We start from the raw sequence: 27578 nt of genomic DNA, 5'->3' as shown, positions 1-27578 counted from the left end.
TGTTACAATTAAAGCTATCACAGTCTTCTTGGAAGAGCTTTTTGTGGACTTACACTTTGATTTATCTTGGGTGAAAGCTTAAGAGTGAGGTTTCTACATTGTAGAGTAGATACATTAAACTTTGTAAGAAAATGTCAAATGATAATATATTCTTATGTTTGAGAATTTTTAAACACTTCAGAGATTGTAAAATGAAATATAAAATTTCTCTTGTCTCTAAATTCCCTCTTTCCAAAGGAAACCAGTCCTAATAGTATTTTCTATAGTAATACTTTCTATACATTTTATATGCATTTATAAATGTCTATCAACCTCTACATCTCCTTAAAAAACAAGGTGATGACAAAACTTTTATAGAAATCTTTGCCTTGCTTTTTCACTGAACAATGTATCTGGACTACTTTCTACATCAGTATATAATGATTTATCTGTTTTCTTTTTGCATCTAATCTTCCCAGCTTTATTGAGATTTAGTTAACATACAGCATTTTGTAAATTAAACATGTACAGTGTGATGCTTTGATATGCGTATATATTGTGAAATGGTTACCACAAAGAGGCTGTTGAAAGTATCCTTCACTTCATATAATTGCTTTATTGTTGCTGTTATGGTGAGAACAGTTATAATCTATCCTCATAGCAATTTTTGAGTATGCAAGGCAGTATTGTTTCTCATGATTGTCACCACGGTATAGTCACCATGCTGAGACATTAGATCCCCAACACTTTCTTTTGTAAGTAGAAGTTTTTTCCCTTTGATCAACATCTGTTTTCCCCTACCCTCCAGCCCCTGCTCTCTGCTCTTATGAGTTCAGTTTCTTTAGATACCACATATGAATGAGATAATAGAGTTTTTGTTTTTCTCTGAGTTACTTCACTTAGCATTATGCCCTCGGGGTCCATCCATGGTGTCACAAATGGCAGGATTTCCTCCTCTTATGGTTGAAATATACCACAGTTTCTTCACCCACACATCCGTAGATTGACATTTAGGTTGTTTATATGTGTAGGCTATTGTGAATAAGCTGCAGTGAATAGGATAGTGAAGAATCTGTACGGGATAGTGGTTTCATTTCCTTTGGATATACACTCAGAAACGGTATTGCTGGATCCCAAATGTTTATGCCAGCAGTGTACAAGGGTTTCCTTTTCTCCACATCCTCACCTTTTTGATAACAGCCATGCTAACAGGTGTGAGGTGATAGCTCATTGTGGTTTTGATTTGCATTTCCCTGATGATTAGTGATGTTAAGCACCACTTCATGCATTTGTTGGTCATTTGCATGTATGTCTTTGGAAAAATGTCTGTACAGGTCCTTTGCTGTTTGTTAATCACATTGTTTTTATGTTCTTGGGTTGTATGATTTCCTTATGTATTTTGGATATTATCCTTTTATCAGATAGATGGCTTGTAAATATTTTCTCCCCTTCTGTAGGTTGCCTTTTCATTATGTTGATTGTCTTTTGCTCTCCAGTACCTTTTTAGCTTAATATGGTCCCACTTGTTGGTCTTTGTTTTAGTTGGTTGTCCTTTTGGTGTCATATTGAAAAGATTCTAAAGAAGACCAATGTACAGTGAGCTTTTCCATGTGTTTTGTTTCAGGAATTTTATGGTTTTAGGTGTTACATTTAAGCCCTTAATCCATTTCAAGTTAATTTTGTGAGGGGTGGAAGATATAGGCCCATATTTTCATTCTTTTGCATGTGAATACTCAGTTTTCCCAACAAATTTATGAAAAGACTGTCTTTCCCTATTGAGTATTCTTGTCTCCCTTGTCAAATATTTGTTGGTCATATGTATATGGGTTTATGTCCAGGCTCTCTGTTCTGCTCTATTGAGCTGTATGTCTGTTTTTATGCCAGTACCATACTGTTTTGATTATTACAGTTTAGGATATAGTTTGAAATAAGGAACCATGATGCCTCCAGCTTTTTTCTTATTTCTCAAGATTGCTTTGGCTATATGGGATCTTTTGTGGTTCCATATGATTTTTTTTCACTTCTATGAGAAGTGCCATTGGATTTTGATAGGAGTTGAATTGCAGACATCTTAATAAAATTTACTTCTGCTCCATGCATTATCTGTTTATGTTCTTCAATTTCTTTCCTCAGTGTCATAGAGTTTCTGATGTATGTCTTTCACTTTCTTGGTTAAATTTATTTATTTTATTCTTTTTATGGTATTATAAGTGGGCTTTTTTTTTTTTTGCCAGATATTAAACATAGCTACCTCTGATCTCTTGGTTTCCATTTGTGTGCAATATCTTTTCCATACCTCCAGCTTTGAGTATGTATGTGTCCTTAACATGGAAATAAATCTCTTTTAGTAGAAAATAGTTGGGTTTCTCTCTCTCTCTCTCCCTTTTTTTAAGTCCATGCAACCACTCTATGACTTTTGTTTGGAGAACTTAACCCATTTACATTTAAAGTGGTTAATGATAGGTAAGGGCTTAGTAATTCATTTTGCTGACTGTTTGGTCATCCATTGTTCATTTCTTCCCTTCTTGCTATCTATTTTTAAAAATTGCTGCTTTTCCATAGTTGTATACTCTGATTACCTTCATTTTTTCTTGTGTGTATCTACTATAGGTTTTTGGTAATCTTGAGGATTACATGAAATATGTTATAGTTATAACAGTCTACTTGAAGCTGATAATTTCAATCACATACAAAAACTCAACCCTTTTTTATTCATCACCTCAATATTTTATGTTTCTCATGTCATGGTTGACATCTTTTTATTTTGTGTATCCATTAATAATTTTTGCAGCCATAGCTATTTTTAATATGTCTGTCCTTGAACCTTTATACAAGAGTTTAGTGGTTAATACACCACCATGTTATAGTATTGGAGTACCAGGAATTTGTATACTTACCTTTATCAGTATGTTTTATATTTTCATGTTACTGATCAGAGTCCTTCCAGTTTGGCTTGAGGAACTCCTTTCAGCATTTCTTTTAAGGCAGGTACAGGTGATGAACTTCCTCAGCTCACGTTTGTCTAGGAACACTTTCTCTGTCTTTCACTTATGAAGGACAACTTTGCTGGCTGTGCTGCTGGGGTCCTCTGCAGAGCAGACCACTGATAACTGTAACCATTTCCTCTGCATATTGGTAGCCTCTGCCATACTTCCTTGTTCCAAGCCATCTCTATACACCTTAGCTTAGCGGGTCTCTGGGTGGGTGAAACTGAATTGGGCCCTTTGTGCAGTGCCCCAAGAGGGTGGGGAAGTCGGTCACTTACTGCGCTTTCTCTTTCCCAGTGAGGGGAACTATTTTGAGCTGCAGCATTCCTTGGAGCTGAGCAGTGACAGCCTGGGGGATGGGGTGATGCAGGCAAAATGAACCCATCTTACTTCTCTTTTTGTGCTGTCATTCTCAGGGTTTTTTGTTCCACTGTATTGTTGGACCTCTTGAGTGGACTCCTGAGAGAGCTCTCCTGGAGCTATTTTTCTTTGTAGCTAATTGTTGATCGTTGTTGAGGGACAGAGGTGGGATCTCCTACTCCACCATTTTGGTGACGTCACTCTGGACAGTTTCTGTGGTTTTAATAGCTGCATTCTCTTTGTACTGTCTTCTTGTGAGAGGTAAGCCATTGAACATAGGGAAAACATCTAAAGATATTCTCGTGTGAGTTTTGGTTCATATTTGAATTACAGTTGCTTTTTCGAGGACAACACTTTTACAACATAGTTTTATACATTATTTTGCACATTAAAAATTTTTATATTAACTGCTTACTGAATTTCTTTTCTTTTCTTTTTAAAAGACAATGCCACATCACAAGCTCTGGTTCTATTTGGTGCTCATAAAGAAGCTATTGAGATTTCTCACAAAAATAAAATGACAAATACTGAAGGTGAGTACTGACTACTAATATACATATTAACCTATAAAAGCTATATTATTATTCATTCATTAGTTTGTGATGTCAGTATTTTTATTAAATAAATTCTAAGTACCATTAATAATTAACATAGCAAGGTATATAATATTAAGAGTACAGTATTATAATATATTTATTAGTAATATATGAATTATATTTGGTTCATAAGAATTGTTTACAATTTCAGAAATGCATGAAATTTTAAACATTTTATTTTCTCTCATGCCAGGACTGGCAGGTGCTATAGCCTTCCTAATTCATTGAGGATATGTTTCTTAGAAGAAAAAGAAGGACTAATGTTTTTGGGATGTGAAATCCAGAATTAAAAATTTTTCATTGAGAATCCATAGAACATTAGTTCCAAAAAATGTTTCTGATATTTTGTGGGGAAAGAAGTAGGAAGGTACTTGTTTCTTCTCAGATCATTCTGGTTGAGAACTGTATATTTGTCAAAAATTTTAATCTTGATTTTGGTAAATTTCTTTTCCAGAATTTTCAGTTTGACAGGATTAAATTGGGATAAGTTACCATTCTGAATCTTACCTATTCCTGTCCAATAGAAATCTTGAATCAAATTTTAATGTCTTGTCATTGAGTTTACTGCCTTTAATTATAGGCAATAGTTGTTTTTTGGACAGATATTTTTAAATATCAAATGATTTATGAACCAGTTCCTTCAAGACACTAGAATATACATATGCTCTAGGGACAGAGCTACTTAAGCAATGATCGTTATATGGAGTATATAATTTTGCAGGCCATATACAATATAACTATATACAAGTTAGTATATATAGCAGAAAAAATGGCTGTGTAGAGTAAGAGCAGAGATAACACAAGGTAGTTAAAGATTCTATGGCCAGTTCCGTGTGGGCCTGGGGTTTCCCCACCACCAAGTAGTCCTTGCACACCAGTGGGGTGTCCAACAACTCAGTTCAATTCTGACACCATCTACCTGGACATAACATTAGATCCTACATCTCAAGGGCTTATTAGTTCTGCAAGACCACCCTCTCCACCCCAGTGCCAGCTGAAAGCCCAGGTTATCATCCGTGTTTCTGACTGGCCTTTGTAAATTGGAGGTTCCAGTGAACGGCCCTTCCTTGGATTCAGATCTGTGTGCTAAAGCAGCTCGCAGTGTATTAAATTACCAATTTATTATAAAAGGATATAACTCAGGAATAGCCAGATAGAAGAGATAGGTAGGGCAAGGTATGGGGAATGTGTGCAGAGCTCCCGTGCCATTTTTTAGCTTGCCACTCTTCCCAAATATCCAGGTGTTACCCAGAAGCTCCCTGAACCCTGTCCTTTTGTGTTTTTATGGAGGCTTCATTGTGCAGGACTGATTGATTAAATCATTGGCCACTGATAGTTGAACCCACCTTCAGGCCCTCTCCTCTCCCATTGGTCTGGGAATGGGATTGAAGTTCCAAATCTGTATTCCTGTGGTTAGTTCTGGCAACTGGCCCCTGTCCTTAAGTGAGGGCTGAAAGCAACCTCATTAACATAACAAAGGACACTTTTATTGCTCTCATCATTTAGGGAATTACCAAGGGTTTTAGGAGCTCTGTACCAAAAATGAGATGAAAACCAAATATATATTTCCTATAATTAGTATCATAGTAGTATATAACAAATGAATACTACAGACAAGTGTACTCAGTGTTTTGAGTAATGCCAGATTGGCTGGTCTCTAAGCATTAAGAGAACTGTTTATAGAAGAAGACAGATTTGAATTGAATCTTGAAGGATGCATTTGTATATGCAATGAAGGTGAGCAAGGAATTTAAGCAAGAACAGAATGAGTTAAATAACGGTGAAAATAATAGCACAAAATATGGAAAAAGTAGATTACTTAGCCTATAGCATAGGGAAGCTTCAGAAATGTAAAGATAATTGGTTAAAATAAAACTAGAAATGATTCAGGTACAGTCTAGAAGCATTTTAATTTCAGGCTCAATAGTGTGAAATTTATTTCTCAGTTTCTGGCCCCATATACATATTTGAGTACAACCAAACCCTTTGCTTGGAAATATGAGTCTGAGTGTGCTATGCAGAATTCTTTGGCTATAGGAAGAAATATACAAGCTGATTACTTTATCATTACAGTCCAGGTTTGAGGTAATAAGGGCTTGATCTATAAAGGGTCAATGGAAATGAAAAGTAGGGGTTAAAGAGACAATACAAAGGAATTGTTAAGATTTGATAAAGTGGCTAGGTATGTTTATCTCTAGGACGTGGAATGAAAAGATAATTCAATAGTGATTAAAGTGTTGCAAACTTTGATACTGGGAACAGGGAAAGGAGGTTGAGTGCAATGAAGATAAGTTAATTTTAGAGATCCTGGATTTGTAAATAGGTTTGGTCCCTTGAAGATTACTCCTGGCTCACTTGCCTTGACAGTCCAAATGTTAATACCAAAAGGTTAGAGGGGCTATAGCCAAAAGTTTTATCTTGTTATATCTTTCCTCTAATCTTTTTTTCTTGCCAAATTGTTACTAAGTATCACTCCTGTGCCAGGCAACATTCTCACTGCTGGGAGCTCTCTCTGTATACTCCCTTGTCTTTTCCAGCTCTATGTCTAATCATACTAGTATATTACTGAATGTGTTCCTTTTCTCAGGAGCCTTTCTAGCTTCAGCATTTTAATTTATTTATGTCATGAATTTCTTTATTTACTTGTTTGTGGTAGGTCAACTTCTCAATGGATACATTTTAATTTTAACTCTCATCCTCCCATCCTGAATAGGATCCTGCCAGTCCAAACTTCCCTTCCCTACATACATACATTGAGCTCTAGGATTGGGCTCTAGGAAGGACAGGTTTTGGAAAATTTGTACATTCGGCAAGGATTTCAGGATAAAGTTAAGTCTAAAGGTGTTTAGTTGGGAGTCAAGCACTTAGAGGAGATGAGGAAAAGATAGAATACAGAGGGAGAAGAGCAGGTCTTACCAAGTAGTAATGATTAAGGAAAATGAGAAGAAACAGTAATTAAGAAATGAGAAAAGCTATTAAAATTTTAAGGAGGTGTTATGTACTGTGTTTTGTGATATAAATAGAGAAGGATGATGGGAAGTTTCTGATTTCTGTTACTAGGGAATGGTTAGAGATCATTCTGTAAAACATATTTATTGAGGTAAACTTTAAGAGCAATAAAATCCACCCATTTCAAGTATACAGGTCGGTGACTTGACAGATGCACACATCCACCTACCACCATCTTTAGAATCTTCCATCTTTGCAAAAAGCTAAATCATGCCCTTTGTAGTCAATATTACTCTACCCTATTCCCCATATTCACGAATAGGAATTTTAGCTTTACCATCTAAAATCTCAAATAAATGGAATTATTCTATTTGTAGTATTTAGTGTCCAGCTTCTTTCAAAGACTCAGGAAAGGTCTGTGAGATTAATCATGTTATTGAATATATCAGTAGTTAGTCCATTTTTATTGCTCAGTAGTATTCCTTTATATGAACAACATACAGTTTATCTAGTCAGCCATAGATGAAAATTTGAGATTTTCTAATTTTTGGCTATTATGAGTAAAGCTGTCATGAATCACCCAAGTCTTTTTATGGACATATCTTTATTTTTGGGGTAAATACATATTAGTGGAATTCTGTCATATGACAAATGTATGCTTAACTTTTATAAGAAACTGCCTATCTGTTTTCCAAAAGTGTTTCACATTTCCACCAGCACTGTATGAGTTTCAGTCATTCTATATCCTAATACAGTCTTTGCCAACCTTTTAATTGTAGGCATTGTAGTGATTGTGAAGTGGTACTGCACTGTGGGCTAAATTTGCATTTTCCTGATGATTCCTGATGTTGGGCATCTTTTACATGTTTATTGGTCATTGTGTATTGTCTTTGAGAGAAGTCCATGTCTTAGGCAGATTTTTATTGAGTTGTTTGTTTTCCTGTATAGTAAGTTGCAAATTTTTTCTACACATTCTAGATACTAGACATTTGTTGGAGATACATGTATATATTCATTCTTCCATTCTTTTGCTTGTCTTTTTATTTATTGTATTGCCTTTTTGAGAAAGAGTGTTTTGGCTTTGACAAAGTCTTACTATTTTTTTCTTTAATGGTTCTCCTCCCATGCCTCCTTCCCTCCCTCTCCGTGTTGCTTGTCTCTCTCTCCTGCCTGCCTGCATTTTAAAGATATTTTCCTATTGTGTTCTGGCCTGCATTATATGCAATGTGCCCTTTTGTCCTCTGGCTGCTGTAAAGATTTCCTTGTTACTATTGGTCACAGCAACTTGACTGTAATGTTCCCAGATGTAGTTCTCTTTTTACTTTTATTTGGGATTTGGCAGGCTTCTCAGATGTGTAAGTCATTGTTTTCCATCAAATATTGAGATATTTTGGCCTTTTCTACAGTATTTATAACTCCAAATTTCACTCTGATTTTTTTACTTGTGTTAAAACTTCACACATGCTAGACTGTTTGATTTTTGTTCCACAGTTTCTGGAAGATTGGTTCTTTTTTCTGGCTTTATTCTCCAGGTCAGATAATTTCTATCAATTCATCTACTCATTCACTGACTGTTGTGCCATGTCCAATTTGTTGCTAAGCCCAACCAATATACTTTTTTTAAATTTAAATTTTCATACTTTAAAGTTCTAGATTTTGTTTCTTTTTCATAGTTTCAATTTCTGCACTGAGATTCCCTAAGACTTACTAAGATTTTTTTTTGTTTTTGCTTTACGTTTTTGAACATAATTTATGACAGCTACTTCAAAATCTTTGCTATATACAACTTCTGGGCCATCTTGGGTTAAGTTTCTACTGACTTTCTTTTTCTAGATGATTAAAATACATTTCCTGTTTCTTTAATGATTCAGAACTAGACATTGATCCAGAGATTCTGGGTTTTGTTATCTTTCTCTAAAGAGAATTGATTCTTTTTCTAGAAAGCAGCTGTTACCATTTGATCAACCTGAACTGGCATATACTTGGTTTTATTACAAATGTATTTAAAAAATCAAGGAATTTTCCAATTCTCTCTATTTGGCTGGATTCTGTCTCCTCTGCAATTCTGTCATAGCTTGATTTTAAATTTTCTACGGGTGGATTGAGAAGAGGTCTTACTCCAATGTGCAGTCCTTACTCCTAAAATGTGACCTCTCTGGTGTCTCAGCTAAAGGTCAGTATTATTAAAGTGTTGACAAAATCTCAGCATTGTGTTGGCTGGACCTCCAGGGTTTTCTCCCTATCCCTCCAGGTACTTTCACCAATGGCATTCAGCATTTCTGGCATTTCTGTTCCCTTCTGAATTCCACAGCATCTGCTCTCTGTTAATCTAAAGGAGGTTCTGATCTCTGTACATACTCTGTGTAGCCGTTGCCTACAGATTCAGGGGGCACTCCACATGGATTTCTGGGAGCCCTTCTCAGCACTGCTGTGTCTTCTTCAGTTCCTCTACTATAGATTCCAGATACTTCCACCGTCCATTACACTAAAGTTGCTCCTGAGTTCAGCAGGACTTCCATGCTCTGCTCCACCCCTAGGTCTCTACATCCCAGTTGAGAAATTATCCCTTGGCAGAGCTTGGGGATTATGAGACTCAGCCTCATGAATTACCCTTTCTCAGGAATCAAAGTCTTACATTCCTTTTTTCCAGTTTCTGAAAACAGTTGTCTCATATGTTTTTTCCAGATTTAGAGTTGGTTATCACTGGAGGAGTTATTCTGTATCAGTTACTCCTTCATGGATGGTAATAGAAATACTGATTAGTGTGTTAACAAATGAAAGTTTCATAAAATTGAGAGAACAGAAGCCAGGTTACAGTATTTATCCATTCTTTCATTTATTCAACAATTTTTTAAGGCACTAAACAATTTCTCTCCATAAGAATGCAAAACCGTATGGGGAAGAGAAATGGGAAACACATAAATCTGACCCATCAGAAAGCAGTGTAATAAGTTCCAATAAAGAGAAACAGAAAATGCTCCAGGCACAACCAGATGTCTGAAAGAGTCAAGAATTCCTCATAGGGAAGGAGCCATCCAAGCAGATGTTAATATTTGCGTAGAAATTGCAATTTGAAGAGATCAGGCTATAAGGGTATCATGACTGCTCATATAGGTTGCTCCTTTGAAAAAAAATTGCTAGTCAAAGCAAAATTTCAAATAGGAAAATAGCAACAGGAAGTGATCAGGTAAAAGTAGTAGGGTGACCTGTGATTACTTACGGGAAGCAACTCTAATACTGAAATTGCAGATTTTGAAGAGACTGTAGGTAATGACGATAAGTGAACACTGACCAGGGGCATTTGTACAGTGAAAGTGATTAGAGTAGATGCAATCTCATCTCCAACTCCAATGCATATTGCTTTATATTTTAGTGATAAGTGTCTTCAACAATGTGAGTGTCAATGTAAATGTCAGGGAAAGGGCTCATCTGCCCTAAGTGTTAAGAGAAACTAACGGAAGCTTTGATTCCATTAAAAAAATTAAAGGTAGTTTCTGTTCATCACACATAGGCTTTGCAAGGAGGAGAAATTATTTCTAAACTCATGGGCACTAACTTATTCTACATTTTTGGAAAGAAAATCAAGATGTTAAAATGGACAGCAATATGAAAAAAGGTTTCTCCTCAGAGTGCTGATTTCAGATAAAGCAATGATGCAATAACTGAGAGATGGACATAAAGGAAGCACATATTAAAATCAGAAGAGAAGGAAGGATGGCAGTAGTAAAATGTTAAATTTTGTGGCTGGGTAAATAAATTTTGCAAGGATCACATTCACTAAGCAAGGACAGGTGACAGTTTATGAACATGGTATTTGATTTCATATGCTCACACAGTCAGCTAGTCCATATTTTTCCTCAGATGTAAGTTTCGTGTTGCAGTCTCAACAACCATCAACTTTGGCCTGTATCCTGGAGGATCTTACCTTTTAGGTGTTGATTCTAAACAAGTAAATTGGAATTAGGCAAATGTTTAGAGAGGAGGTGAGTCCTGCCTGAGCTAATTCTTTAGTACACAGGCTTCAGAAGGGGGAGCTTTGTCAATTTGTTTGAGTACAGCTGTCAATTCATCATATCACAGAATTTTGTGAAAAGGTGGAATATAACACCCCCAACCCATTCATTTATTAAGTGAGAAACCTGACATTAGAGACTGAGTAATTCAGCTTTAGAAACTATTAGTTATCAAGTCTAGTCAAAAAGTGAATGAACTTGGGCACCTAGTTTAATGATCCAGGTGTCTCTTTAGCTGAGCAGAATTGAAAAGTGGAAATTTGCTATGCATGCATTAAAATAAAAACAGTAACAAGAACTCCTGAATTCCGCGTCTATGGGGGCTACTTATGAAGCTGTATCTTTTATAACTTATAGTGCAAATTTAACTTCATAGTATTTCATTTTCTCACTTTACCATATGTAAAACATTAATCCTAAACTATAGGGGTGCTATGGAAGTTTATTAGTATTTACATAATAGGTTGAGAGCAAATGTGAAAAATGTTAGATGAGTAATTATTATTCTTGTCTTCCCCACTTTTAATAAAGCAAAACTGTTGTTTTGAGTATAAGGGCAATTGCCTGGTTGTTAAATGTGTTTTAAAACTTTCCTATTTCTAGAGGGAGGGGCAAATGCCTTAAGGAAGATATTTGGATAAGAGACCAATATGTAATTTTCACCAGCCTGTTCTTTGGTTCAAAGACTCCTGCAGAGATGAAATGATAAATCTGTATATGAACTAAAGAGGAAAGATGTAATAAAACACACAGAAAATACTCACAGCAAGTATAAGGGCGTTCAGTATGGCCAAAGCAAACCAATACATTAGAATATCGGCACTGATATCTTGAGGGAACATATCAAAAATAGGGAGTATCTGAAACAGTTGAGGTACCCTGAAGTCTGTTTTTAGGATTTCTTTAACCACATTTTAAAAAATGTGAAAACCACCTTCACAGTATAACTTATACTTCATATACAGGGAGTGCAAGTCCGAGCTCTCCCACCTGTGCTGTGGAACTGGGCATCTAAGCCTTTCCTTCCCTCATCTTTGAAATCCAGGTCATCCATTTCATATGATCATTGTAAGATTTGAATGAAATGTAGAATCAAAAGTACTTGCAGCTCGGCCCCAAGTTTAGCACATATTTTTACTGCTCAAAAAATGTTAGAATATGTCTGTATTCATATTTATGGGATAAACACTTTTATTTGTAAATGAAACAGATAACGCCATTTTCAGTGATCGTGTTTTCAGATGAGGATATTATGAGACATTGTTTAAGAGATATTTAAAAGATTTCTGTTTAAATGAAGATATCTGAGATATTTACCATTTCTCCGGGTTGGCATTGAACTAGGCAGGGCATTAATTCTGTGCTCCTCAAGGTCGTCTGAAATGAGAACGTCATGCCATTCTTATTGAGGCACTGAGCCTCTTTTGTGTCTTACATTTAAGACCAGTGATTGCAGCTGTAATCCAGCCTGATAGAGTCCTTAGAGGTAAAAGGACTGCAAGTGAGCCCTTTGGTGGGGTCCTGTGGACAGCTTTGCTGTGTTTCTGCAACCTTGAGTTGATTCGCGACATGGCAGGGTTAGAGTTACTGAGGCACATCGGACTTATGCGCTTCATGATGAGTACAGCTTGAATGCCGTCGTTGAGGGCATCAATCACTCTTTGCATGAGACTCCAATTTCCAGAAAGGGAAGATAGAAAATGAGGTGATTATAAGGATGAAGGGGACCTGCTTTCATTCTTTTCGGCAAAAGAAACTCGTGCTGGGTTTAAGGGGAAACGTCTTCAGTGTATGAGTGATAGCATGTGGCTTACATCGGGAGATATGGAATACCTTTGAAGAAAGAATGTAAAATGTATTTCAGTCTTTTTTAAGTGATTCAGTATCTGCTTAGAAGCAAATTAATTGATGTTCTTTTTTCAGTGTTTAGTTCATGATGCCATGGAACATTTAACTTTTTAAGTTTGAAGTATTCTTGCTTTAAAGTTCATTTTTATTTGTTACATTTTAAGTTGCAAATGATTATTTATTTTTTAGATTTCTTGAGTGTTCATTCTGTAATTTCTGACAGATATCGGTCTGTTTATTATGGAAATTTTAAGAGTATTAATATTAATAAAGCAGAATACTTTGCATATTATGAACATCAAAGTTCACTACTCTTATATAACTGCTAACTGACTTCTTCTGTCTGCCCTATCTTTAGGGGTGAATAAAAGCATTTTTTTTAGCTACCCATGTCGACGTCAAAGCTGTGCTTTAGTGAACATCCCAGCACCATGTGTCAACAAAATGATTTCACACATTGAGGATGTGGGATCTAAAATACAGGAGCATTTGAAATGGGTGAGTAACATTTAAAATGCTAACCTTTTCCTAAGCTTTGTAAAGCCTACATGGGTATATTACTTAAAGAATGCACGGCATTTAGTATTTTTTAAAGATACTTGGAATACTTCATAGAATCTTTGCTCAATTGCATAATTTACTAAACTAGACATATTTTTGATAGTTTGACTTCAGAAGAGTGAAGCGACCTTATTAAATGATTTTTCCCCACCTGTTTGTTTTTTATCCAGAGGCAATCATGTTAAGTAGTAATTTCCATAGCCAACATGACTAGTAAATTAAATAGTATTCACATCATTTTTAGGGACACTAAACTGATTAGATGAGTAGATGAATAAATAGGTGTGTAAAAAGACAGTGTGCTCTTTTTACTGAGTTACTTTATTCTAAAGAAATACTTAATGTGTCTGCTGAAAGAAAATACAGTGATTCTTTCTTTGTCTTTTTAACCTGTTAAGGTTTGCCTCTATTATTCTAAAAGGGGTTCAATATTGAAATCATTGAAACATTTGATTGTTTTCAGAGAATGATACAGTAATAATAAAAACTTTCATACATTTTATTAAGATTGTATTTACTTGATGTAATTAATGTATAATTAGACTGCCCAAGCAGGAGGGTAAGTTTGCTGGAGACCTGTGCTCTTTCTCTTCTTCCACCACTGTCACTTGATTTGGCTGAGAAAGTTTTGACAGGCCATTGTGATTCTTGATCGAGGATGTTACCTCTTTCGAGGCATGAGAGTGCAGTTCAGACCACAGCCTTTAGAGCCACATATTTAGTGACCCTAGATGGAAATGGAGATAATGGTATCATGTTAGGCCAAGTGCCAGTGTGTGATATGCGCTCAGTATATATATTAGCTATTGTTACTTCTATAGTTTTGTTTGACATTCTATATTATTTTATATTACCTCTGTTGCCTCTCTGTTGCTCAGTTGAAGATATTACTTCAGACATGCTTTGTGGTCACAGGCCTGTTGGTGTCCTGCGCCTTGAAGAGTATCTTAAGCAGATAGAAGAGAATCAATATTTATTGACATTGTACACGCGCATGTGTTTTAATTAACAATTATGCATGTTAAAAATAATGGAAGTAGATTTATAGTGTCTAATAAATATAATAGCTGTACTATAATATGTGCTCTATTATAAACAGCTACAATAACTCAAAACTATTGCAAATAATGCTGCAATAAACATAGGGCATATACCTTTTGGAATAGTGATTTTGTTTTCTTTGGGTTAAGTACACAGTAGGGAAATTGTTGGGTTATATGGTATTTCTATTTTTAATTTTTTGAGGAGCCTCCATACCATTTTCCATAATGGATGTACTAAGTTACATTGCCAACAAAAGGATACAAGGGTTCCCTTTTCTCCATACCCTCATCAACACTTGTTATTCCTTATCTTTTTGATACTAGCTATTCTGACTGACATCTCATTGTGGTGATATCTCACTGTGATTTTATTCGAGTTTCCCTGATCAGTGATGTTAAGCATCTTTTCATGTGTCTGTGGCCTCCTGTATGTCCTCAGAAAACTGTCTATCCAGGTCCTCTGCCCATTTTTAATCAGATTTTTTGTTTTTTTGGTGTTGAGATATATGAATTCTTTATGTATTTTGGATATTAAACTCTTATCAGGTATATATTTGCAAATGTTTTCTCCCATTCACAAGGTTTTGTTGATGGTGTCATTTGCTGTGCAGAAGTTTTTAGTTTAATAGAGTCCCACTTGATTATTTTTGCTTTTGTTTCCCTTGCCTTGAGAGACATATCCAGGAAAAGATTGCAAATGCCAATGTTCAAGTTTTTACTGACTGTATTTTTTATTAGTTACATGGTTTCAAGTGTTACATTTTAATTTAATGGTCTTTAACCCATTTTGAGTTTATTTTCTTTTTGTATGGTATAAGACAGTAGTCCAGCTCATTCTTTTGCAGGTAGCTGACCAGGTTTTCCAATATCATTTACTGAAGAAATTGTTTTTTTTCTTTACATTCTTGCCTCCTTTGTCATATATTAATTTTGACCATATAAGTATGGGTTTATTTCTGGGCTCTCTATTCTGTTCCATTGACCTATGTGACTTATTTTTATACCATTTTAATGTATGTCATTTATATACTATATGCTTATACTAAATTGAGATTTTCAGCTCATATATCACTTTTTTCCTAAGATCCATATACTCAGTGCCTACTGAATATCTTTTGATATATGTCCTTGAAGCACCTCAAATTCAAAATACACAAAGTCGAACTAGTCATTTCTTCTTCCTTCTGTGCTCCCAGGTGCAGTGGGGGCATATTATTCACCCAGCAGAGCCAGAAAGCTGGTAAATTATACTGACACACATTTTTCCTCAGCCTTTATACACAATCACTAATTTGTTTGGATTCTACCTCTGGAACATACCTCAGACAGCAACAGTTCTCTCTGTCCGTACTGTGGAGTCTCGTGCAGGCCACTCTCATTTTGCCTGGGTCGCTGTGGGAGTTCTTCCATTTCCTCCTCTAGCTCCTCTTCCAGTTATTTTCTCCTCCCACCCATCCTTTATAAAACAGGCCACGGGCTATCTTTTCTGTGTATGTTATTCCTAATAGTATGCTTAAAATCCTCCTTGGAATCTTTCTTTTCACAGCAATTCATATTCATACTCCTTGGCATGATGTAAAAGTCCTTTTATAGAATAATATTTACTCTTAAGCTTTCTGTCCCGTGAAATACTCTGCTCCAGCTTTGATTACTCTCTTACCTCTGGACACAACCCATGCATTTCCACTCTTCTGTTTAACCTTTGCTGCTTCCCACAAAACCACCTTTACCCTCCAAAGCTTAGCATAGCTCTTCCCTGGAAGTCTCACAGTGCATTGTCCTGACCACAAGTGTGGCAATCAGCACATTGTGTTTTAGTTGTTTCTGATGGCTCTTCCTCTCCTACAAGATTACAAGATCTTGAAGTTAGAGTCTATATATATTTCTATGCTAACCATAGCACATACCAGAATTTGGCACATTACAGGCACTGAGTGGATAACTTTTGCATGAATGGGTTCAGGAATAATTTTTAAAATCATGTCAGGTCTGGGGAGGAGCCAAGATGGCGGCATGAGTAGGACAGCGGAAATCTCCACCCAAAACCATATATATTTTTAAAAATATAACAAATACAACTATTCCTAAAAGAGAGACCAGAAGATACAGTACAACAGCCAGGCTACATCTACATCTATGAGAACCCAGCACCAAACTAAGGGGGTAAGATACAAGCCACGGCCCAGAGGAACCCAAGCGTGCCCCCCAGCCCAGCTCCCTGGTGGGAGGAGAGGAGTCAGAGCAGGGAGGGAGAGGGAGCCCAGGACTGCTAAATATCCAGCCCTAGTCATTAGCACCAGGAGCGAGACACACAGTGTGTGATGTGCTGGATACTAGGGAAACAGGACAGTAAAACCTGTGAGTGGGTTCCCACAGCTGGCGCCCCTGGGACAAAAGAAAAGTGAGTGCATTTTGAAAGTCTTAAAAGTACAGGAGCCTCACAGCTAGATGGAAGCATCCTGGCACACTCAGCACAGCAGCTGGAAATCCTGGGGAACTCCGGGCGCCCTAACCTCCTGGGCAGCAGTGCAGCTCTGAGGCCGCACATGGCGATAAAAAGCCTCCCACCTGTTCCCCCTCCAGCATGGCCCTGCCAAAGCGGTGCAGCAGCCTGAGACTGGCCATGACCAGAGCAGCCACATGGAGCCTACTCCTCAGTCACCCAGGCCAGACTTAGAGAACCCACTAGGGCACAGCTGCCCAGCACAAGACACCAGGGGTTGCCATTCTCAAAGGAGAGGATGACAAAGGGCAAGCGGGAAGGGACTTTATTCTTCCAGCTGACACACATGCCAACTGCACACGACTACCTCTATCACCATGAAAAGGCAGAAGAATTGGATATAGACCAGAATAACCCAAACATCCCCTGAGAAGGAACCTGGGGAGATAGATTTAACCTATCTTCCTGAAAAAGAATTCAAAATAAAGGTCATAACCATGCTGATGGAACTGCAGAGAAAAATGCAAGAGCTAACAGATAAAGTTGGGAGGGAGAATACAGAAATAAAACAGTCTCTGGAAGGACTTAAAAGCAGAATGGACGAGATGCAAGAGGCTGTTAATGGAATAGAAATCAGAGAACAGCAATGCAGAAAGGCTGATGCAGAGAAAGATAAAAGGATCTCCAGGAATGGAAGAATATTAAGAGAACTGTGTGACCAATCCAAATGGAACAATATCCGCATTATAGGGGTACCAGAAGAAGAAGAGAGAGATAAAGTAATAGAAAGTGTATTTAAAGAAATAATTGCTGAAAACTTCCCCAAACTGGGGGAGGTAATAGTCACTCAGACCACGGAAGCACACAGAACTCCCAACAGAAGGGACCCAAGGAGGACAACACCAAGACACATAATTAAAATGGAAAAGATCAAGGACAAGGACAGAATATTAAAGGCAGCCAGAGAGAGAAAAAAGGTCATCTACAAAGGAAAACCGATCAGCCTATAATCAGACTTCTCAACAGAAACCTTACAGGCCAAAAGAGAATGGTATGATATATTTAATGCAATGAAACACAAGGGCCTTGAACCAAGGATACTATATCCAGCACGATAATCATTTAAATATGAAGGAGGGATTAAACAATTCCCAGTCAAGCAAAAGTTGAGGGAATTTGCCTCCCACAAACCGCCTCTACAGGGTATTCTAGAGGGACTGCTCTAGATGGAAGCACTACTGAGACTAAATAGATGTCACCAGAGAAAATAAAATGACAGCAAAGAAAGAATACCAACAAAATACTAACTAAAGGAAAAAAATGAAATCAACTACCCACAAAAGCACTGAAAGGAAACACAAAAGAGCACAAAATAAATCACCTAGCATATAAAGGATGGTTTAGGAGGAACAAGAAGGGAGATAAATAAATAATCATCACACCATGTTTATAATAGCTCAATAAGTGAGTTAAGTTATATGGAAAGATAGTAAAGAAGCTAACCTTGAACCTTTGGTAACCACAAATCTAAAGCCTGCAATGGCAATCACTACATATCTTTTAGTAATTACCTTAAATGTAAATGGACTGAATGCACCAATCAAAAGACACAGAGTAACAGAATGGATAAAAAAGCAAGACCCATCTATATGTTCCTTACAAGAGACTAACCTCAAACGGAAAGATATGCACAAACTAAAAGTCAAGGGATGGAAAAATATATTTCATGCAAACAACAGGGAGAAAAAAGCAGGTGTTTCAGTACTAGTATCAGACAAAATAGACTTCAAAACAAAGAAAGTAACAAGAGATAAAGAAGGACATTACAAAATGACAAAGGGCTCAGTCCAACAAGAGGATATAACCATTATAAATATATATGCACCCAACACAGGAGCACCAGCATATGTGAAACAAATAGTAACTGAACTAAAGGAAGAAATAGAATGCAATGCATTCATTTTAGGAGACTTCAGCACACCATTCACTCCAAAGGACAGATCCACCAGACAGAAAATAAGTAAGGACACAGAGGCACTGAACAACACACTAGAACAGATGGACCTAATAGACATCTATAGAACTCTACACCCCAAAGCAACAGGATACACATTCTTCTCAAGTGCACATGGAACATTCTCCAGAATAGACCACATACTAGGCCACAAAAAGAGCCTCAGTAAATTCCAAAAGATTGACATCCTACCAACCAACTTTTCAGACAACAGAGGTATAAAACTAGAAATAAATTGTACAAAGAAAGCAAAAAGGCCCACAAACACATGGAGGCTTAACAACATGCTCCTAAATAATCAATGGATCAACGACCAAATTAAAATAGAGATCAAGCAATATATGGAAACAAATGACAACAACAACACAAAGCCCCAACTTCTGTGGGACGCAGCAAAAGCAGTCTTAAGAGGAAAGTATATAGCAATCCAGGCATATTTAAAGAAGGAAGAATAATCCCAAATGAATAGTCTAAAGTCACAACTATCAAAATTGGAAAAAGAAGAACATATGAGGCATAAAGTCAGCAGAAGGAGGGACATAATAAAGACCAGAGAAATAAATAAAATTGAGAAGAATACAACAATAGAAAAAATCAGTGAAACCAGGAGCTGGTTCTTCGGGAAAATAAAGAAACTAGATAAGCCTCTAGCCAGACTTATTAAGAGAAAAAGAGAATCAACACACATCAGCAGACTCAGAAACGAGAAAGGAAAAATCACTATGGACCCCAAAGAAATACAAAGAATTATTAGAGAATACTATGAGAACCTAAATAATAACAAGCTGGAAAACCTAGAAGAAATGGACAACTTCTTAGAAAAAATACAACCTTCCAAGACTGACCAAGGAAGAAACAGAAAATATAAACAGAACAATTACCAGCTCGAAATTGAATTGGTAATCAAAAAACTACCCAAGAAAAAAATACCCAGGGCCAGATGGATTTACCATGGAATTTTATCAGACATACAAAGAAGACATAATACCCATTCTTCTTAAAGATTCCAAAAAATAGAAGAGGAGGGAATACTCCCAGACTCATTCTATGAAGCCAACATCACCCTAATACCAAAACCAGACAAAGACCCCATCAAAAAAGAAACTTACAGACCAATATATCTGATGAACATAGATGAAAAAATATGCAACAAAATATTAGCAAACCAAATTCAAAAATACAACAAGAGGATCATACACTATGACCAAGTGGGATTCATCTCAGGGATGCAAGGATAGTACAACATTTGAAAATCCATCAACATCATCCACCACATCAACAAAAGGGACAAAATCACATGATCATCTCCATAGAAGCTTAAAAAGCATTTGACAAAATTCAACATCCATTCATGATAAAAACTCTCAACAAAATGGTTATAGAGTGCAAGTTCCTCAACATAATAAAGGCCATATATGACAAACCCACAGCCAACATCATACTGAACAGTGAGAAGCTGAAAGCTTTTCCTCTAAGATCAGGTACAAGACAGGGATGCCCACTCTCCCCTCTGTTATTCAACATAGTACTGGAGTTCCTAGCCATGGAAATTAGACAAAACTAGGAAATACAAGGCATCCAGATTGGTAAAGAAGAAGTCAAACTGTCATTATTTTCAGATGACATGATATTGTACATAAAAAAACCCTAAAGACTCCACTCCAAAACTACTAGAACTAATATCTGAATTCAGCAAAGTTGCAAGATTCAAAATTAATAGATAGAAATCTGTGGCTTTCCTATACACTAACAATGAACTAACAGAAAGAGAAATCAGGAAAACAATTCCATTCACAATTGCATCAGAAAGAATAAAATACCTAGGAATAAACATAACCAGAGAAGTGAAAGACCTATACCCTGATAACTACAAGACACTCTTAAGAGAAATTAAAGAGGATACTAACAGATGGAAACTCATCCCATGCTCTTGGCTAAGAAGAATTAATATTGTTAAATGGCCATCTTGCTCAAAGCAATGTACAGCAGATTCAATGGAATCCCTATCAAATTACCAACAGTGTTCTTCAACAAACTGGAACAAATAGTTCAAAAATTCATATGGAACCACCAAATACCCCAAATAGCCAAAGCAATCCTGAGAAGGAAGAATAAAGTTGGGGGGGTGGGGGATTTCACTCCCCAACTTCAAGCTCTACTGCAAAGCCACAGTAATCAAGACAATTTGGTACTGGCACAAGAACAGATGCACAGACCAGTGGAAGAGAATAAAGACTCTAGGTATTAACCCAAACATATGTGGCCAATTAGTATAAGATAAAGGAGCCATGGACATACAATGGGGAAATGACAGTCTCTTCAACAGTTGGTGTTAGTGAAACTTCGCAGCTACATGTAAGAGAATGAAACTGGATCATTGTCTAACCACGTACACAAAAGTAAATTCGAAATGGATCAAAGACCTGAATGTAAGCCATGAAACCATAAAACTCTTAGAAAAAAACATAGGCAAAAATCTCTTGGACATAAACATGAGCAACTTCTTCATGAACATATCTCCCCGGGCAAGAGAAACAAAAGCAAAAATATCCAAGTGGGACTATATCAGGCTAAAAAGCTTCTGTACAGCAAAGAATATCATCAATAGAACATAAAGGTATCCTACAGTATGGGAGAATATGTTCATAAATGACAGATCCGATAAAGGGTTGACATCCATAATATATAAAGAGCTCACACACCTCAACAAACAAGAAGCAAATAATCCAATTAGAAAATGGGCAGAGGAGCTGAATAGACAGTTCTCCAAAGAAGAAATCCAGATGGCCAACAGACACATGAAAAGATGCTGCACATTGCTAGTCATAATAGAAATGCAAATTAAAACCACAATGAGATATCACCTCACACCAGTAAGGATGGCCACCATCCAAAAGGCAAACAACAATAAATGTTGGTTAGGTTGTGGAGAAAGGGGAACCCTCCTACCCTGCTGGTGGGATTGTAAATTAATTCAACCATTGTGGAAAGCAGTATGGAGGTTCCTCAAAAAGCTCAAAATAAAAATACCATTTGACTCAGGAATTCCACTTCTAGGAATTTATCCTAAGAATGCAGCAGCCCAGTTTGAAAAAGATAGATGCACCCCTATGTTTATTGCAGTACTATTTACAATAGCCAAAATACGGAAGCAACCTAAATGTCTATCAGTAGACGAATGGATAAAGAAGTTGTGGTGCATATACACAATGGAATATTATTCAACCATAAGAAGAAAACAAATCCTACAATTTGCAACAACATGGATGGAGCTAGAGGGTATTATGCTCAGTGAAATAAGCCAGGTGGAGAAAGACAAGTACCAAATGATTTCACTATCTGTGGAGTATAAGAACAAAGAAAAACTGAAGGAACAAAACAGCAGCAGAATCACAGAACCCAAGAATGGACTAATAGTTACCAAAGGGAAAGGGACCGGGAAGGATGGGTCAGAAGGGAGTGATAAGGGGGAGGGGAAAGAAAGGGGGCATTATGATTAGCATGTATAATGTGGGAGGGGTGACAGGGAGGGCTGTCCCACACAGAGAAGACAAGTAGTGATTCTACAGCATATTACTAAACTGGACAGTGACTGTAATGGGGTTTGTGGGGGGCACTTGGTGAAGGGGGGAAAGTAGTAAACATAATGTTCCTCATGTAATTGTAGATTAATGATACAAAAAAAATTATGTCAGGTTTTGGATGAGGTTCTAAATATGGTAAAGATGTACTTCTTAAAATTCTTTATTTTATCATATTGTTTGTTATCAAATATTGCGTATGTTTTTAAGATGATTTGGACTTTTGAATAGGATAATAATAGGAAATCCCAAATTGGTTGTAAATTCAATGGTATGACTATGCCTTACAGATGAAAGTCTGTCACAGTTGTGAAATATAGTATTCAGTGTTAGTAGTCCATGTCTTCAAATATGTTGTCATAAAAAGGAGATTCCCAACATGAAGTTTTTCTTACTTTTTAGAGTGGAAAATAGTTTTTATGAACACTTTGTCTCAAAAATTTAAATAGCATTTAAATATTTAACAGAATATAGCAATAATTTCCAATAAAACTATGATGTTAAGAAAGCAGAGTCAGATAGAATGTTTTATGTATCAAGCAGGAATTTGTAGGCAATGCGGTTTATAAGGAAATAAAGCTGTTGATTTCCCATATAATGTGTTAATTTTTAACAGTATGTCCTGTTTGTTATTTTAAGTCCTCACTTTTCTTTCTCTTTGATCTTTGGCAGGAACAGAAATAAGTGATTCAGAGGGTTTCTGATTAGTTGGGTGTAATTTGTTACTTATACGTTATACGTTATACATTGTGATATCCCACACAGGCACAGATAGGTAGCTGAAAACAAAGAATGATATCATGGGATTATCCACTATATTCTCTGTGCTGTACTTTCATTACTGTGATTAATTTATATCATGACCGAGAGTTAGTGCCTCTTTATCCCCTTCACCTGTTTCACCTACCCACCCCAATCCTTCCCCAGTGATAACCACTAGTCCCTTCTCAGTGTCTATGACACTGAGTGCTGTTTTGTTCATTTACTTTGTTTTATATTTTAGATTCCACCTGTAAGTGAAATCATATGGTATTTGTCTTTCTCTGCATGGCATATTTCACTTAGCGCAATATCCTCTAGGTCCATCCATGTTCCAAATGGCAAAATTTCTTTCTTTTTGATGTCCCACTAATATTCCATTGTGTATATGTACCACATCTTCTTTATCCATTCATCTATTGATGGACACTTAGGTTGCTTCCTTATCTTGGCTATTTTAAGTAATATGGCAGTAAACATAGGGGTGCATATATCTTTTCAAATTAAGAGATTTTGTTTTCTTAGGGTAAATTCTTAGAAATGGAATTGCTGGGTCATATGGTATATTCTATTTTTACTTTTTTGAGGAACCTCCATATTACTTTCCACAGTGTACCAGTTCACATTCCTACCAACAGTGTAGGAGGGTTCCCTTTTCTCCACATCCTCACCAACACTTGTTATTTCTTGTCATTTGCATAGTTACCAATCTAACTGGTGTGAAGTGATATCTTATTGTGATTTCAATTTGCATTTCCCTGATTAGCTAAGTGGGGCATCTTTTCATGTATCTTTTTACCATCTGTATGCCTTCTTTGGAAAAAATGTCCATTCAGGCCCTCTGACCATTTTTTAATTGGGTTATTTGTTTTATTTGTTGTTGAGATATATGAGGTCTGTATATATTTTGGATCTTAGCCCAACATATATATATATATGTAGGACCCATTTGTGAATATATTCTCCCATACAGTAGGTTGACAAATGTTTTATTATTTCTAATACTTTTCTTTTTACATTTGGCTTCTTCAGCCATCTGAAATTTATTTCTTTATGGCATGAGGCAGATAGGACACTTTTATCTCTTTATAATAATTATTCAAATATCATTTATTGACTTACCCATCTCCATTGATTTGAAATATAAATTTTATAATAAATTCTTGTATATATGGGTAATAAGATGATTTTTTATTATAGTCTGTTTCATATTTGTATAATGACATTCTTGTGCTAAATTTAATTTTCTATTTTTTTGATATTGTGGAGGAAAGAGATGTTTAGTGTTTTGGGGGAAAGTAATATATGCCCTGAATTTTTTTATTATATTCATTTTGTTCATTCGAGTATTTTTTATCTAAAATAAGTTCTTATTTTTCATGCTCTAATCACTCCTCAAATATTTGTATACTGTTTTCTATCCTTTGTATTTTAAATTGTGTACCAGACAGATTTCTGGTTGCTACCATAAGTTTTTGTATTTTGTTACTGTTATTTTTTGCCTTTTTAGCAGCTCTCAGTGTGCTTACATCGAATGCTTTTCTCCAGTATATAAAACACTTTACTGGAGTTCTTTGTAAATATGAAGAAATATGTTTAGGAAGAAATTTGAGGGTCTGTATTTTTGCCTACATAAGCTTACATTTGAGTTTGTAGCACCTTGGAATATTTTCACTCATTGATGAATCTGCTTTGTTTTCACCTACCTATCTGTGCCTGTGTGAGATTCTACTAGTTATATAGGCTCTGTTTTGTTTCTCTCTGGAACCAATAGTTCCATTCTTAGAGAGCCTCTCCATCTTAGAAAGATCTCCAATGTGCTTACAATTCTTCTCATGTCAGTGACTAGGAGGGAGTTTCTCAGTCACATATTTTGAACTCTTGGGATGGAAAACAGTAAGACTGGCATGTGTGATCACAGGCTGCTCTTCAGTTTCTTACTTTGATTGTGACCTGCTCATTCTCATATGCTGGGAATCTCTGTTGGGATCCACAGAGAAGCCTTTTACTTTCTCTGACGTGGTATCCTTTTGTCTCTCTTGCGTTATGCTTTTCTTTATTTTCACTATCAATCTCATCTGATTGCTATCTATTTCTGGAAGTTCTTCTAAAATAAATGGTCAAGTAATTTTTATTGACATACATACATATTTATCTAGAAATTTTTGTTTAATATGGGAATTGAAAAGAAGTAATTACCTATGCCCAGTCTAACATTTTGAATTGGATTATCTATGAAGCCCATAACATTCTATGTATTCCTTGTGTATTTGGTAATTTATTCACCTTACAGTCTAAGATATTGTTAGCATAAATCTACAGAACATGACTCCAAACAAAGTATTTGTAGTCTAGAAGAGGGATGATACTGTGGATAACTAAATATTTTTGAACCCTTATGTAATACATATTTACTAATTTTTGATAGTGTAATAAAATTCAATGGATATCATGCACCCTTGATTGTGTAGAAAGACTTTTGGGAGTAAGTGACATTTGTATTGACTTTTGATGAAGGGGTAAGATTTAGAAATATGAATGAAAGTTGAGAAAAATTGTGTGGAAGTAATAATAAAAGGATGGAAATAATAATAGAAGTATATACCTGTTTTGGAAATGAGAATATAATTTGACAAAAGTATAATGGTATTTATAGTTTTATCAGTGAATTACAGTGTAAGTTAGTTTACTATTTTTGAGGTGTTTAAATTTTTATTTGATTTTATTTTTTTCACAGTTTGAAACTTCTTTTGAGGAATGGTAAGAACCTCTCATGCTTCCTTTATTTATTTTCTCCAAGTTTTGATGATTAGTCTGCTATAGATGAGTTTTATTTCAAGTGGAATAGGAAATGGAAATAAGAAATTTTCATATTAGAAATTAGAATGTATTTTTAAGAATATAAGAATTAGGGTATCACTGAAAATGGCAAAACAGGGATCTCCAGGGCTCCGGCCTAACACAGATACCATCCTAAAATTGGCAAAAGTTGGTCAGAATCAATTTATGCAGAAATTTGGAATCTAGTCAACAGCTTACAACACTTGGGGGTAAAGTTAATGATGAAACAATATGCTGCATTACATAGAGAAAAAAAGCACAGTGGCATTTTAAATTGCCCACTTGCCACTTTCCAGGCCCCTGATGAGTGGTGGCCATGAAGAGTGCAGTCTGCACTGTGGTGCGGACTGCTAGTGCTAAAGGGAGCAGTATGGACCTTATCCTCAAAAAATGGGCTTCAGTGTCTTGGCCTGCCAGCTCCCTGAAGGACCAACACAAATGCTTGTCTTTGTTTTGCCAGACTTGGAGCAATCACAGAGCTGTAGCCACTTCCAGTTACTGTTTGCTGAAAGCTAAATTTAAAGGCACATATGTGACACCACTGTGAGACTATGGGTGACAATCAGGACAAGCCTTAGACAAACCAAAATGTATGGGAAAGAAGAGAATGGAGAAAGATATACGAGGGAATTGGATTTTTCAAAGCTATCTTATATGCTGGAGAATCAAGCAGTATACACAAAAGACCAGTGTTAGACACATGCTCAGAGAAGACCTGAGAAGACCCTGATCTTTTTCTTCTGGTTGAACTTTAGGATGTGTGGGCAAGAACTGAAGTTAGAGGCGGACCTGTAAACTGCATGGACAAGCGCTGAAGGGATGCTCTAGCGCAGAGGCAGTCTGCTAAGGCTGAGAGAGCATGTTCTACTTTTGGTCTTTTTTTTTCTCTGGTATTGAAAGTAACCTGGATAAAACACAGACTTACCAGTAAGCTAATGAAACACCTCTGTGGCCACACATGACAAAGATTACAGACATTACAAAAAATCTGAGAATCATTGAAGAAGCAGTCTGCCCACAACCCAGCAACAGACCTGGGAGATGGAGGATGATCTCATTTCCAGTTCTTAGTGAAATGCTCGAAATGTCCCGTTTTCTACAAAAAGTGGCCAAAATAAAAAGAGAATTTGTCCCATTAACAAGGGAAAATAAAATAAAGCACTGGCCCTGAGGAAGTCCAGACAGTAGATTTATTGGACAAAGACTTTAAATCAACAGTCTTAAATATCCTTAAAAACATAAAGGAAACTGTGGACAAAGAATTAAACAAAACCAGGAGACTAATGTCTAAACAAATTAAAATATCAATAAAAAGTTATAAAGTTAAACCAAATAGACATTCCAGAACTGAAAAGAACAATAATTGAAATAAAAAATTAATTAGAGATGTTCATCAACATAGTTGAGTAGGCACAGGAAAGACTTGTTGGAGATAGGTCAATTGAAATTATGCAGGCTGAGTACCACAAGCATAAAAGAATGAAGAAAAATGAACAAAGCCTAATAATAGGCCCAAGGGACAGTATCAAGAATATAAATATAAATATACCAGTAATGTGAGTTCAGGAGTGACAGGGGAGAGAGAAAGGAGGAGAAACAATATT

General features: G+C 36.2%; 1 protein-coding gene across 9 annotated transcripts in view; it reads left to right on the top strand.

The window, feature by feature from the left end:
• The window catches only part of CCDC178 (coiled-coil domain containing 178), a 568079-nt gene that overhangs the window by 29368 nt on the left and 511133 nt on the right, over positions 1-27578 (top strand). For all 9 annotated transcript variants that reach the window (XR_012121114.1, XR_012121113.1, XR_012121115.1 and 6 more), the window contains 3 exons: positions 3770-3859; positions 13091-13230; positions 25871-25893. Coding sequence is in view for 6 of the 9 variants with exons in the window: in XM_073212734.1 (XP_073068835.1) it covers positions 3770-3859; positions 13091-13230; positions 25871-25893 (253 nt within the window). In the remaining 3 variants the exon portion in view is untranslated. The remainder of the gene's footprint in view (positions 1-3769; positions 3860-13090; positions 13231-25870; positions 25894-27578) is intronic.

The sequence above is a fragment of the Manis javanica genome, chromosome 9, assembly GCF_040802235.1.
Source record: "Manis javanica isolate MJ-LG chromosome 9, MJ_LKY, whole genome shotgun sequence".
Taxonomy (NCBI): Eukaryota; Metazoa; Chordata; class Mammalia; order Pholidota; family Manidae; genus Manis; species Manis javanica.
This window is presented reverse-complemented; position numbering and strand designations above follow the sequence as displayed.